The sequence below is a fragment of the Miniopterus natalensis genome, chromosome 1 (genome assembly GCF_054644295.1).
Source record: "Miniopterus natalensis isolate mMinNat1 chromosome 1, mMinNat1.hap1, whole genome shotgun sequence".
Classification (NCBI taxonomy): domain Eukaryota; kingdom Metazoa; phylum Chordata; class Mammalia; order Chiroptera; family Miniopteridae; genus Miniopterus; species Miniopterus natalensis.
Window position 1 is genome coordinate 40,572,118 of NC_142081.1, and position 15,330 is coordinate 40,587,447.

General features: G+C 49.5%; 1 protein-coding gene across 1 annotated transcript in view; it reads left to right on the top strand.

The window, feature by feature from the left end:
* Positions 1–15,330, top strand: part of MEGF11 (multiple EGF like domains 11) — a 330,386-nt gene that overhangs the window by 105,427 nt on the left and 209,629 nt on the right. Inside the window, exons 2-4 of the mRNA XM_087820815.1 lie at positions 6,385–6,490; positions 10,785–10,886; positions 15,140–15,240. Of these exons, the coding sequence (XP_087676941.1) occupies positions 6,393–6,490; positions 10,785–10,886; positions 15,140–15,240 (301 nt within the window). The 5' untranslated portion in view covers positions 6,385–6,392. The remainder of the gene's footprint in view (positions 1–6,384; positions 6,491–10,784; positions 10,887–15,139; positions 15,241–15,330) is intronic.

The following is a 15,330-nucleotide window of genomic DNA, read 5'->3' on the forward strand; positions in this document are numbered from 1 at the left end:
GGAGCCAGCTGAGAGCGCAGCAGGCAGATGAAGGGCAAGGTCTGCTAGATGGGATGATCACCTTGACATTGCCCCTTTCCAGAAAACTTGGCTTTTTTGTTTTATTCAGAAAAAAACAGAGGGGCGTGCTTGTGTGTGTGTGTGTTTGCATCTTCTATAAATAGAAGATAGAGATCTCTCTGTGTACACCCACATGCTGGGAGGAATTTGAGGCCTTTTTTTTTCCTCAGTCCCAGTTTGGGTTTTGCCTCTGTTGCTTTCCGGGCCGGAAAGAGCCTTTTCATGAGGCACTTGGAACACCAGTCAGCCTGCAATTGCAGCTCAAGCTATTGAGTGGGCTTCAATGCCTGCCTTGTGCTGGTCCCTGGAGCAGACGTACCCCAGTACTGATGGGGCGGCCCAGGCAGGAGTCTTTGAATCACTCTCAGGATGTCACTGTGCCCTCTATATCCATCGCCAAGCACATTGGTGTCTCCACAGTGCAATGTTAACACAGTGTGGAATGCCCCCTGCAGGATGACCTGCTGTCGGGGCAGGTCTTTGGTGGCCTCTGTCAGGCCAGACACAAATAATGTGGCTGATTGTGAGGCTTGGGATGTCTGAGAGGTTGAAGATGTGGTTTGCTCTTCCTTCTCAAAAAATTTGTATTAGTGGTAGGGGTGGCAGTGGTCAGGCACTATTTTATTCACCCTGGGAGGCTTCCACTCATACAACACTGGGGATCAATTGGTAATGACTGCTTGGAATGCTATGCTGAGAAATGGGGCTGAGGGGGAAGTGTGCCATGATTGATTAGTAATGCCTGTCGTGGGCATGGGATGAGAGAGGGACACACAGGTGCCATGCACTTGTTGTCCCTGTCCTACATTGATGAACAGTTATTAATTTTGGAAATTATTCCTTTCCTATATGAGCCGTCTATGGCCAACCACCTCCTCCACCTCTCAGACACCCCAAGTCTTAGGGTCTACTATATGGCCTGCTATTGGGACAGGCCTTTGGTGGCTTCTGTCAGGCCAGACACAAGCAATGTGGCAGACAATGCTCTGGGTGCTGGTGACAGCAGTGAACACAAAAGACTGTCCTCATGAAGCGTGTTCTAGCAGAGTGGTACCAAAGGAAGGAAAATTATGTGCAGGCTCTAAGGCCAGCTAGAGAGCTGAGGCCACATCTAGATGGTTCAAAGAGGAGAGAAACAATTTCCAAAGTTAGTAACAACTGTTCAGCAACGTCAGACAGGGACCATAAGTACATGGCACCTATGTGTCCCTCTCCCATGCAGTGCCCACGACAGGCATTACTAATCAATCATGACACGCTTTCCCACTCAGCCAGTTTCTCAGAATAGCAATCCAAGAAGTCCTTACCAATTGATCCCCCAGTTTTGTGTGAGTGGAAACCTCCCAAGGCCTATAAAATAGTGCTGACCACTGCCAGTAATGCAAATTTGTTGAGAAGGAAGGACCCCCCAGAGGAGTCTGGGATGAACAGAGAGCAGGTTCCAGGTATGTGGACCAGGCTCCAGTGTCCAAGATTTTGCACAGTTGGGAGGACTAGGCAGGTGGCAGAAGTGAAGCAGGTGGGGGAGGATTTTTGCACAGATGGACTGTGAGATCATAACAATGGATTCCAGGTCAGGGGCCATCTGTTTGTCTGTCTGCCCTCTGCCTAGTTTTCTGCATCTTGGCTAATGTGAACAGCTGGTGTCTGGCCAGGTGTGTGCTGCCTTCAGAGAGACAGGCTGGACTCTACAGGTGCTGGTGTTGGTGGGGCCCCAGCAGAAGGCAAGGCCCTCCAGAGGATGCCACCATCTCCAAGATCTGCTCAGCCTGCAGAGCCACCCAGGCCAGAGCCAAGGCCCAGGCAGGAGGAGGGATTCTTTGCTATGATGCTAGTGTCTCTTAACTACATGTTGGCAGATTCCCTTTAACACCACCTGCCAGGCACAGAAGGCCCTCACATGTTAGAATGAACAGGTGACTACAAACTCTAAGGATGCAGATTGACAGGACCAGCCTTCCTTCAGACTTGACCTTGATGGAGGACCTCTGCTCCTATAGTGGTCACTAGAAAGGGTTCTGTGGGAAAGTGGGTCAAACAAAGTAAAACAGGTCTCTCTGCTTCAAGTCTGCTCAGAGCCTAAGATATGCCAAGATACACTGTGGATATTTAAGATGAGGACAGAGTGGGCAGCATTTCCTGAACTTACTCATGGAAACCTTTGGGGGGTTTCTAGTAACATCCAATGGGCCTAGTGTTCCGTAGAACCCACTTTTGGAAACGCCTCCCACAGTTTCCCATGTTTCTCGCTGCTGCTCCGCAGTGCCAGCCCTCTGCCGCCCAGTCCCTCCGACACCGCCTGCACTCTCCTGCCTCCATGCGCTTGCATGTGCTGTGCCTGCCCCAGAAATGCCTTTTCTTTGCCCTCTACCTTTCCATGTTCTGTCCATCTTAAGTCCCATCCACTCCACAAAGTCTTCCAGAGGCCCTGCAGTGTGACTGAACCACTAGCTGCGTTAGATAGACCGCAGCTGGCACGTGTTGTTTCTTTGTGTCCACACACAGCCCTGGCTGGGAGGTGGCATTCCAGGAGTCCTCAGTTGATTGGTTCGGGCCATGGAAAGTGTGAAGACTGACGACACCCGTGGGCAGGTGTGCGTGACTCACCTCCTGGCCACCTTCTCTCCCCTTCAACCCCCACGCCCAGTTCGTCAGGGGTAAAGCACACATACTCCTCAGTGGGAAAGAAATGCTCCCACCCCTGGAACTTTGCTCCTGTCCTCTCCTGCTTAATATGCAGGGCGCATGGCCAAGAGGGAAGGGAACCCCCGATCTATTTACATGCTCTCTTCCTCTGGAGGGAAACCAGGGGCATTTTCTTATTTAATTATTAATGTCCTAAATCAGATGGTGCTCGATACGTTAACCTCTGTCACTCCGAATGGAGTCAGCCTAATAACGGCTGCGGCAGGATTGATTTTTCCCTCAGTCATCACATAAGCATATGTCTCCGAGATCCATCCTCTGAGAGAACCCAGGGAAGCCCCGTTAAAGTTAATGGCCATGAGTCGCCTCCATGTGGGCACAGCTCCTTTTTGTCTGCTCTTCACTCTATCTCAGTGACATGTCTGAGACAAGTAGAAGCACTTTTTCTAAAATCGGTTCCCAAAAGGAATTGACTAGTTCAGCTTAGGACCTGACCCCGCCTTCAAGATGCTTACAGACACATTGGAAAGACCAAGTAAACATGCGAGAGACGGCAGTGCAAGATGGGGAGTGGTAACTGCCGGCCAGGCTGTGCTGCGGGAGTGAGATGTGCCTGGCACCCAGTAGATGCTAAGCCCTGCAGGAGGAGGAGGGGGCCTGGGGCCTGAGCTGGACCTCCTGTGCGTGGTATTTGGATATGCCAAGGAGAAAGAAAGGGATTGAAGCCCAGGGAGCAGTGTGAGCAAGGTTGGGGGGGTGGGGGGTGGAGAAACAGCAGGGAGGAAGACCAGCCTGACCAGGAAGGAGGGCTGGTGATATGATTGTAGATTGGGCCAGGTTCAAAGAAAAAGTCTGAGGGTTGGGGTGAATGGGAGGAGTCACCTCTCCTACCCTCAGCCTCAGTGTCCTTCTCCCGCCACATCCCCACCCCTTGCCATACTACTACAGAAGCGGACTTGGCCTCAGATGGGGAATTTTGCAAATGCTGAGGATGTGACTGTTCCAGGCTAGGGTGTGAATCCTGGGGAGACCCCTGCCCTGTAAGCCTTAACACATTTGGACTGTTGGTCTAAATTCCACTCAGCTGTGTCCTTGTGTTCCCCTGTCCATCTCCACTTCCTGTGTGCACATCCAAATACCTGTCACCTCTCTGTGCCCCAGTATCCAGGCATCTCACTGCCAGTGGGAGTCAACGAAATTGTCCTGTCCAGACCTGATTCTGAAAGAAAGAAGGTTTTATGAAGATTTAAAAAGATCTTCCCGCCCAGCTGCGTGGCTCAGCGGTTGAGCATTGACCTAGGATCCAGGCTGTCAGGGTTCAATTCCCGGTCAGGGCACATGCCCGGGTTGTGGCTCGGTCAATGACTCTCTCATCATTGATGTTTCTGTCTCTCTCTCTCTCCCTCTCCTTTCCTCTCTCAGAAATCAATAAAGATATATTAAAAAAAAAAAAAAAAATTAAAAAAAAGAAAAGAAAAAAAAAGATCTTCCCAATTATAGCAATGATCCAATTTATCTTTGTCTCCCACCCCTTTCCTGTCACCATGATCAAAGGGGCCAGAGGAACAATCTCCTCTCGTCCAGGTGGCCCCGTCTTTTGATGTTCTGAGCTTAATAAGTTTGATGATGCAGTTAGGGGTTCCTTTTGTGAGATGCTGGAGATTCCAGGAGCACCCAAAATAATGTGATGGGGCCACAAGAGAACCAAAACGAGATGTTCTTTGCAGGTGACATTCAGACTCCTTGCCTTTCAGAGTGCTGTGTCCCTTTGTTTATTTTTTATTATTATTTCTTTGATGCCTGATCAGCACAAACCCCACCTGGAACAATATGCTCATTGCCAAAGCTCAGTGCCGCATCTTGGGCAGGCTCTTTTCTTTCTAGAGGTATCTCCTCCTCTTTGATGAGAATGGGTTCAAGTGACCCAGAGCCCAGCCTGAGAGCTATGCAGACTTCAGTGTGTGAAGGGTGCTCTGCATAGGTGGGACTAGGTCTTGGAGGACTAGGAGTGGGGCGCGAGCGTGTGGGGAGATAGGTATGCTTGTGGCTTGCCCACTCCTGGGCCCTGCAAATTGAGCAGAAATGCCAGGATCAGTTCTCTTTCCTAACTGATTTTCAGAATACATTTAGCCAGATTATTTCTAGATCTCAAATAGAGAGAAAAACCTCATTAATCATTAATTTGGACCCCTACGGCTTTACAGAGTTGATGACATTTGTTTATCTTTGAAAGGGCTGGTAAGAAAGAGTTTAACAAGGACATTATTGGGGATGGGGAGGAGAGGGCCATTTAGCTTCCCTCTGGGTACAATAGGGACATGTACAAGTCCCATGCCACTCTTCTTTGTCCCCAGGAAAGGTGACTGTTTCCTCATCTGTAAACTTGGGGCCAATGAGCTAGAAACCCTCAACCTCATTTCAAGCTGGGGACCCCTTTCCAATGTCAAAATATTCTCTATCCATCCCCGCCCCCAATGAATAGAAGTTGCATTTTTTAGTGTTGCCAATTGAGAAGAAAAGCTACTCTGAATTCAGTAAAGCTTTTAATCAAACCACAGTAACATCTGTGTACACATGGAAAATGGTGCCATCGTTCTGAATCATAGTGTCTATTCAGTCTATAGCCGATGTATGAGCACATAGGAATTCCAGGTCCCTGGAGGTGGCTCTGGGGCCCCCTGCACCCCCACTTGGTGGGAATCCCTGGAGAGTTCTCTAAGGCTTTAGGGCCACAGAGCCCTGGAGTGCTAGGACAAGGAGGAGCCTCGGGGGTCATTTCAGCCACTCCCACCTGATTGGTTCTCTGCCCCTCTGAGGAGTCCTTTGTTGGGGAATCCTCAGTTTAGGGGACAGGGGGGTTGGCATTCTTTGTAGGCACACTTAACACCTGTCACAGGCTGTCCCTTCAGGGGCTGGATCAAACTCAACAAGCTGCTTCCTGGAAGCCCCTAACCAAGCTGCCCAAGCCTTTCATCCCATGGTGAGAGCCACATGCAGTAAATTACGTCACTGTGGCTGGCAGGGACTTTATATCGGGTAGGAGCAAGGGAAGCGGTAGGAGGAAGAGAAGAGAAGCCAGGTGCAGCTCTCTGGGTGGCCTGCTTGACCAGAGCTGCCTGGAAGGGTTTTCTTAGCTTAGCTCCCCCAGGGCCACACCAGACACCTTTCTTCTTTTTCTTTGTGGCAGGAGGGGGAGTAGGGAGAGAAAGTGATGGGCAAAGAACGTCAAAGATGAGGGAGAAGGGAGCAGAGGGATAGCGTTGCATTTAAAGTAGTTAAATCAGGGCTCTTGGTCCAAGGATGCACTCATGGGCCCTGAAATCATAGCTGAATGTTGTGTGCGTGGGCATTTTTCTGGGGAGGAAGTCTCTAACTTTCATTAGATTCTCAAAGCAGTCTCCGTGAGCCAAAACACTTTCAGATGCCCTGGCTTGGAATTTTGACGTTTTCCTGAGTCAGACTTCCTACTCCTCGGTTACTCAGAACCAGTGAAGTGTTACCACGTTAGTCAAAGACTGCAGGTGTGAAAATATCGAATGCTCATTACCTGACAATGACAGGAAACTCGTCTGCTTAGCTAGTCTGCTTAGCCGCTTCATGTGAGAAGTCTCAGCGCCAAACAGATGCCTGGGAAAATGGGCTGATTAATGACGCTGCCTCCTTTGTTCTCTTGCACAGGGCCCGGGATGGCACTCTCAGTGGCAGGGCTCATTGTCTTCTCCCTCCTGCAAACCATCCTCTCTTTGAACCCTGAGGACCCCAACGTATGCAGCCACTGGGAGAGGTAAGACATGGGTCTCAGGTGGCCAGGTGCTCCCTGGGGGCCTCACCTGGGCTTCGCACTGTTGGGACAAAAGCAGAGGCAGGAAGGACAGAAGCTGTCCACCAAGGGCCTGCAGTCCAGCTGGAGACAGAGCACGGAGGCTGAGAAACAGGACAAAGCACGATAGGTTCTGTCTGAGACTCAGTGGTGGGAGGTCAGGATGCAAGGGGTTGAGTGACAGGCAATTTAAGTGATGCAGTCTCATAGCTGACAATGTACTCATGTTCCTCCCTGCATTTCCACTTCCCAGCCATTTTACAGACAAGGAAGTAGAGGCCCAGAGGGGCTCAGTGCCCATCCATGGCCAGGTGGGGCATAGTGGGTTGTTCTGGTCCAGATATGTTGTTGTCTGATGCTATGATGTCTTCCCTGGTCTCCCAGGTCTGGCAACAGTGTGGCAGCTTGGACACATGGGCGGCCAGCAGCCTGCCCTGAGGAGATGGGAGAGGGGAGCCCTGCTGCTTCCAATCTAGTGGGGGTCGTTGGGCTGCCAGGGGAAGGGCAGTTGAGGGCAGAGGCAGAAGAGCCGGCTGCAGCACTCAGTCCTGGGGGAACAGGCCAGGGCCCTGCAGACGGCCTGACTTTGAAGCACAAGGTTAAAGTATTGATTTTGGTGAGCAGAAAGACAGCGACCAGAGACCCAATCAGGAAAAACCGAATTAAACCTTGGAATTGATTGGCCATGCTGACCAGGACGACTCTGCCACTTAGATGTTAATAAATCAAATGAATAAAATTAAGATGAGGGCCCGATGGGGGAAGCAGATGGCAGAGGAGGACATGTGAGGAGGTGGTCCATGCTGCATGTCCGTGAGGATGAATGTCCCTATCCCACGGCAGGTAAAGGCACCTCACCCGGGGAGGGACTGGCTGGGGATGCAGAGGGACAGTGCCTGCACCAGCATGATTTTTAGTGACTGGCACTCTATAGGGAGTCCCTACAGAGTCAAGGCTGGAGCAAAAGGTAGTGGTCCCCTTTTCTGTGAAGTGGAAGGAACGCAAGATCTATGACGAGCAGACCTTGGTTCATTCCAGTCTGGAGTTTTCTGTTAGTTCTATGACTTTGGGGATGTCTCTGAACCACTCTGAGCTGACTTCCACCTCTGTAAGGTGGGGGGATAATGACCCTTGCCTCCCAGGCTTGTTGGAGGGTCAGGGAACCAGTTTCACAGAAGTGCTTTGAGGACCATAAAGCTTAATTATGCCTTTTCTTGCCGACAACTCTGGCTTTGCAGGAAGTGGTTGCCACAGATTTTAAATTAATGCATACCAGCCTCACTGGGAATGGGAATGAAACACAGAGTCTCCTGGGTCCTAGCCCAAAACTCTTCAATTCCATAGGTCTAGGGTAGAGCCTAGGAATACATATTTTTCATAAGCTTTTCATATGATTATGAGGTGATTCAGGCCCCTTGGCCTTCTGGTTGTGGTGAATTTAAAACTTTATTTCCCAGTAGGTGAAAGGGAGATCAGGTGGAATTCCATATTAGCCTCTGGTTTTTGGACTCTGTCCCAGTTGAGACACAGTTGCTTCCTGCCCATGTCTGTGCTGTATCCCAGCCCCCAGCATCTGCTCACCTTCTTATCTGTTCACCTCTGCCTTTCCTACTGTCTCCAACCAGGTTCCTGTCTTCTAGGAAGCCCACCCTGACTTCCCTCTTCTCTGGGCCCCATTTGCACTAGTAGATCAGTTAAAACATAAACCAAACTCCCTAAGTTTCTAAACTAGCCAACATGAATAAATTTGGAATGTGAAAATATTCTGAACCCAGCCTGTACACAGCTGGTATTTCAGGTTGACAAGGCTATCAGCTGAATATATAGCTTTGATGGGAGAACAAAGAGTGACCCTAACAGCTAAAGTGAGGTCTGGGGACCCCCTAGCCTTCTTTAAGCCCTGGGAGGAGGCCTTGCAGTGATGTGCCGTGATACCAAACACTTTCTTTTTCTTGGCTTTTCCAACTGAACTCTGTTGCCAGTTACACATGGATGGATCTAGGCTGTGTCATTCCAGAAACATATCCGGGTCCCTGGAGACTGCTTAGGGAGAATTTCCCAGTTGGATTAGTGCTTCTGGCAGGCTCATCATTAATTACACCCCTCCACCATAAAAACCCAGTGGAAAGACCTCCCCTGGCTTATAAAGCCCAGCTTTACAAGATTAATCTGGCCCCTCATTAGCATGTTGGCAAATGAGCATGTTAAACCATCCAGCCATGAAACCAGGGGCACACACTTCACCCCAGAGACTTGGAGTTGGTTCAAGGTCTCCTTGCCAGACTCACTTGGCTCAGAGAACTCCTGGAGAGCCAGCTCTGTCCCCCATGACATCCTCTCCATCTCCTCTGTTGGGCTGATGCCTTTTCTCTAAGCACCCACTGTCCCCATCAATGCTGGGGGGTGCCTGAACTCTCAAGTGCTTAACAAAGGCAGGCAGCCCATTCTGTGTGTGGGTCTTGCTCTGCTTCCCCTATTGTGACCCAGGGGGAAATATTGCTCAGTGCCTAGCACAGGAAGTGAACTATTGCCAGTCTTATAATAATGATGGCCAGCATCTGTCAGACACTTACGGTGCACCCGTTAATCATTTTATGTGTATTCCCACCACCCTGAGATATACATACTATTATTAGATATAGATAGATATAGATATAGATATAGATATAGATATAGATATAGATATAGATATAGATATAGATACTATTATTGTCCTCCTTAATCCTCACAATAACTAGTCCCTGGTAATATTTAGCACAAATTTACAGGTAAGGAAACAGAGGCTTATATGAGTCTTATATGTCTAAGGACATGGTGCTAACAAGTGACAGGGTTCATCCTTGACCAAGAGCCCAGGCACTCTCATCCATTCATTCTCCTGCCTCTAAGTGTCAGAGTACAAGGTCATGGAATTTGGGAAGCTAGGGGTGCATGTGGAGCTGTCTCAATTTCTCCTAGCCTGGGGCTTTGGGCCATGCCTACAAAAATGTGTGCCTCTGAGGCACATCTTGCTGGGCAGAGGCTCACCAAGGGCCCTCCTGCATCCTCAGTGCTTCAGAGAAACAGAACATCCCCCTACCTCGACTTCCTCCTGGGCATGGCTGACTGCTCCTGGCCTCTTTCTGAGTTCTAGACCTTTCACACTTCTGGCTTCAGAGAGCCTGCTGTGGACTCAGTCAGGGAGCTGGCCTGCCCAGCCCTCTTGCAAGTAAACTAACATTTTCCTCAGGCAAAGCAGACGGGCTTTTATAGCCTGGACCTAGCCATCTGGCCCAGGTCAATGAGCCTTCTGGGAGGAAAACACTGAATAGTACCAACATACATAGGAATTAATTCCTGAAATCTCAGCCAACCTCCTCTCCCAGCCTGCACAGGAAGTGTGAGTCTTTGCTTTATGCCCTAGCTTGGCTGCCTTTTCATACAACTCCTGCCAGGGGTGGGCAGGTGGGAAGGCTTATGTTTGTGAAGTGTAGACCTGCTTCCCTGTGGCTTCCACCCATTGGGCCAGGCTTACAGCTAACAGGCGGGAAGATGAGATACCACTTTGATCAGCAGTCCTATGACATGTCCTCAGTGTACACCCAGTTATACAAGAGGCATAATAAGGCAGAAGGTAACTGGTGACTTTGGGGAAGTCACTGATCCTCTCTGATGCTCAGTTTTGTCATCTGTGAAATAGGATATAGCAATGCCACCTACCTTTGATTGTGTGAGAATTAAAAGGGCTTAAAACACTTAATGCAGGACACTTAATACATATTGGCAGTTCTTGCTACCGGCTGTGTGACCTGGGCAAGTCACCTCTTTCTGAACCTTAGTTTCTTCATCTATAAAATGGGACCACTTACTTCACAGAGTTTAACTTCAAAGAGTTAACTACAAAGATTAACTTCCATGCAGGTCTTTGAAAACCATAAAGATCTAAACAAATATCTAAGCTTGTTGGCTCTGAACAAAACCACACAAAATAAACCTAAACCCTCCTTTATTCTTTGTTAAGTGAACAAATGAACTAGAATTTCAGGAAATGAGCTGGGCCAAAGGGCAGTAAGGCATGTGTCCTGGATCCAACCAGAGACCAGGTAGGCGAAGTGCATCCTGGGCAGGAGAAGGATAGTGGAGTGGTGGGAAGAGGGGGTGTTGGAACGCCTGGATACTTGGCTGAGGCCTGGCTTCCATGGGGAGGGAGACCCCATCCTGAATAACAGCTCAGGACCCAAGTGCTGACTGTAGCTTCCATGTCCTGTCTGGTTCTCAGCTATGCCGTGACTGTCCAAGAATCCTACGCTCACCCCTTCGACCAGATCTACTACACACGGTGCACAGACATCCTCAACTGGTTCAAGTGCACCAGGCACCGGTGAGTACCTCTCTCAGAGGACCGGGCAGGAAAAGGGTGCCGGGCCCTCAGGATTTGATTTTCTGCCAGTTAGTAAAAGGCCCTTCTAGCAGGTGTGGTCAGTGCACCGCCTATATCCCCTTGGTGCTCACTCTTCACAGTGAACCCCTGAGATGCTCTGATGAGAGTTACTTTCTGGGCAGAGGGGCTCATGGGCAGGGCAGGCCAGAAGTGCCAGGGAATTAATGCCGTTGAGGGCATTCCTCAACCAGTTATAGGTTGGGAGTTGGTAGGTAAATACTCCACCTTCCTTCCCCTGAGAATAGAGGGGACAAGTCTGAGTGTGTTCCAGAGGTCCTCAGTCACCCATAGCAGTAACCTGCTCAATAGCATACCCTACGTTGGCTGCCTTTATTTCCCTGTCTCACTTTCCCATTCCCCTCCTAGTGCTTCCTAGGATCACCTCCTAAATAAACGACTTGTCCTTAAATCCTTGTCTCAGTTCTGCTACTGGGGCAAAATCCAACCTAGGACATCCCCCCTGCTCAGAGCAGAAGATGTAGCCCCATGCCAGGGCATCTGGCTGGGAGAGCAGAGTGCAGGCTGGAAGCCAACAGCCTCTTAGCATCTGAACGACTGCACATGGGAATCCTGCTCCCTTGTCTCAGTCCTCCTGCAGATCATGACATGCTCCCATGTTACTGGGGCAGAGAGGAGAGGAAGGAAGAGAGAACATGTTTTGTTGGATGACCCTGGGCAAGTCATTTTATTTTGGGATTCCTGTGTACTCATCAAACACAGAACGATCCTTGCCTTACCTACCCAGGGGGTCCATTGAGGTCAGGGATATGAAAATACTTTGAAAGGTGTAGGGGAGAATGGAGAAAAGTGAGGTATTAGACCCAGGCAAGGTGGCATTATTACTTGAGGGGTGAAAAACCAGTAGGTGAAGAGTAAGTGAGGGAATGAGTGAGAGGCTGCCTAGAAGTCTCACTTCCTAGTTACCGAGCATCTGTGTTAGTTCCAGATTTCTTTTGCTTCTTCCTTGTGGGCCTGGTCCCTCTTTGGGAATTATGCAGGAATCATGGTGAGTAGCATGTGGATGGGGAAACTCACTCTATGCTGAAAAGCCAAAGTTCTGGTATTTGGGGTTTTGCTAGTAACTTCTTGTGAGACACTGAACATAGATATAATAACCACTTTAAAATTCTTGTCTGCTAATCCAACATCTGGGTCATGTCAGGGTTGGTCTTCATCGATTGCCTTTTTTCTTATGTAGGTAATATTTTCTAGTTCCTTTATATGTCTAGTAAATTGTGAATTGTGTACTAAGCATTGCATTATGAACAGCAGAGACAGTAAAGACTGAATTCTGTTATGTTCCTCCAGAAAGTATCAATTTGTTGTTGCTTGCTTGCTTGCGTGTTTTAACAACCAGTTAACTTGGCTAAACTCAGTCTCCAAACTGAAAGTTCAATATTTTTAGCCTTACCTGGACTGCTTGGAACCTGCCCTCCACACACATAATTCAGGGGCCAGAAGTTTGGGCAGAGATTTTTACCGAGAATATAGGCCTCTGTCCTAGCCAGTTTGGCTCCGTGGTTAGAGTGTCAGCCCTCAGACTGAAGGGTCCCAGGCTCTCTCCCGGCCCGGTCGGGGACATGTGTCTTTCTCACAACGATGTTTTTTCCTCTCTCTCTCCCCCTTCCACTGTCTCTGAAAAGCAGTGGAAAAAATATCTTCAGGTGAGGATAAAAAAGAATTTGGGCTTCCTCTTTGTGGTTCCCTTCCTTCTGGGGTTCCCCTTTTCACTTCCTAGTTGCTGGGCCCACCCTTTACTTGTCCTGTGGGTCTTCAAACCAGTAAGGCTGTGTGTCTTCTATCTGAATTTCAGCCACCTGGAGCATTTATTGTTGACTGGGTCTGCCCTTGGACTAACCTTGCCATGTCATTCCCTTCTTCCAAGTGTCTACTCCCCTGTAGTATCCACCTTTGTTCTCTCTTTAGTGCCTTCAAGTAGCTGTTTTTTATATTTTCACCAGATTATATAACTGTTTGTAGGAGGGTTGGTCCAACAGGAGCCATTACTGCCTCCCCTTCTTCTAGCCCTTGGCTATGAAATGAGATGAGACCAAACGCCCCCTTCCAACTTCCCCAGTTGTGCCAAGTTAGCTGCCTGTGGATCTGGTGAAAGGCAGAGGCCGAAATAGAAGCCCTGCTCCCTCCATGAGCCTGTCAGGCTCTGTGCCAGCCAAATTTGCTCTGAGGTGTGGCTTCGTTGGGTACTTGGAGGCTGGGCTGCCGTCCATCACCACTGGGGAAGGGTGAGCGAGTGGCTGCTTATTAAAATAGGCTACATTCCTAGAACATGAATTATTTTGCTAAATTATTGAGTCGCCTTGCAGCCTTCCTGATGACCCGGAGTGTGCACACTGACAGCTCCCCATCAGTCTGCCTCTGTGTGCGATGCCTTGTTTGAGTGAACGCAGCATCATTCTCCTGACAGCAGCCTGGCCCCCAGCTCCTTCCTTCTCTGGCTTCTCACCCCAGCACTGGGAACAAGCAAGGATGGGAGAGCCATCCCTGCTTTCTCTCTCCTGAGAGGCTTTAGTGATGTCAAGACCACCTCTCCATTGGGGGGCTTGAGGAGAACCCTGCTTGGAGGGAGGAATGGACTGGGTGACCTCTGAGTCAATCCCAAGTTGCTCTTTATCTGAGAGGCTTGCACCACCCCCGAAATTGCTAGGAGCTGCCTCCCTGTGCTGGGAAAGTAGCTTCACTTTGAGATCGGCTTGCCTTCCATTATGGGCTTTTGACAAAGTAGAATGACCTTAGTTTACGACATTCCCAAATATCACAGATTTCCCCAGAGTTCCACACTGTCATTTGTCATAAAGTGAGGGTTTTAAGGACTGAGAGCCCATGTGGTAGGACTCCTTCCCAAGTTGGCCTGATCCTCTGTGGGAAGCAGGCTGTCGGCATCTCCAGTGACCAGTCCTGCTCTCTGCCCCCTGAGCAGGGGTCCACAGGGCAGGCTCCCTGGGGTGCTGGTGGGGAAGTGAGAGCTCTTGCTTCAAGGCCCAAGGACTTGGAGTTGAGTCCCAGTTACACAACATGACCTTGGGAAGTTACTTTCTCTTTCTGGCCCTTAATGGCCACTTCAGATCTCCTCTATTATGACCCTATGTCTGAGGAAGGGGCTTTGACTTTCAGTATCTCATTTCGACCCCCTCCTGAGGACTCAGTCCTCGCACCATCCGTTTCCCTTTTCTTACCCTTTCATTATGGCCATCCCCTAAACCCAGCACTCCACCCTGTGGGAACTGGCACAGGGCAGTAGGTTAAGCTAGTAGTTTTGAAATTAGACTGACTTGGGTTTGAATCCTGGCTATGATTCAGCCAGGATTCAAACTGTTTAGCTGTGTGACCTCGAGCAAGTCGTCAACTTCTCTGAATCCCAGTTTTCTCATCCATAAAACAAAGTGGGAGGCAGTATATAAAATTAAGTAAGAATAAAAACTCTGAAAAAGAAATAAAGGGGCATGATGAAGTTACCTGCCTCAAGGAGGGAATGGAATGAGATTTTGCCTATAAATCTCTCTGGCACAGGGTGGAGTCTTAACGCCCATGTCAGCGTAAGAACTGGAACCCAGGTCTCTGGCTCCCAGCCCAGAACTTCCTCTGCTCTCTGGGCCTTAGCTTCTTCCTCTGCAGAACTGGGTTTGGTTCTGAGCCTTCCCAGGGATGGCAGGTGAAGCTCCTCCCCGGGAGGTGGTGTGGGGGAGATTAACCTGCCTCTGGGACTGAGTCAGACTCAGAGGGTCCTTTTGATGACTATGCTCCAAGTGGGTGGGTCAGTTTCCAGGGGGTGTAAGCAGTCTGCTTGTTGGGGTGTTGGTGGTAAGCATAGAACCTCTCCCACCCAAGTCACCCCCTGGGCCCCTGCAGCCCAGGGTCTTGAAGTTTTAAGGAGAAGTCCTCAGTTACTCTCCACAGTGTCACCCTAGGCAGATCTTCTGCAACCCTTCTAAGTATCACTCTGAAGAGATTGGAGAAAGTCAGCAGGTGTAACAAATGCCGTTTCATTCTGAATCACAGTGGCCCAGGTCCCACCATCGATTGTTCTTTATTGTGTTTCTTCATATTCGAAGCTGCCATGTGCTTTTTAAAGTAATTATTGAAGGGCATCCTCGATATAGCTTAACACAAATATCATTCTAACAGGAGTGATTGATTTTCAATACATTCAAGTGGCTTTCTCCCTTGTGCCTTAGGATCAGCTATAAGACGGCGTATCGGCGCGGCCTCCGCACCATGTACCGGCGGAGGTCCCAGTGCTGCCCTGGCTACTATGAGAACGGAGACTTCTGCATACGTATGTAGGGGCTTTCTGTGTTCTGGCCTCACAGGAGATGGGGGAAGGGAAGGGAAGGAAGGGAAGGCAAGGGGAACCAAGGGGAAGAGA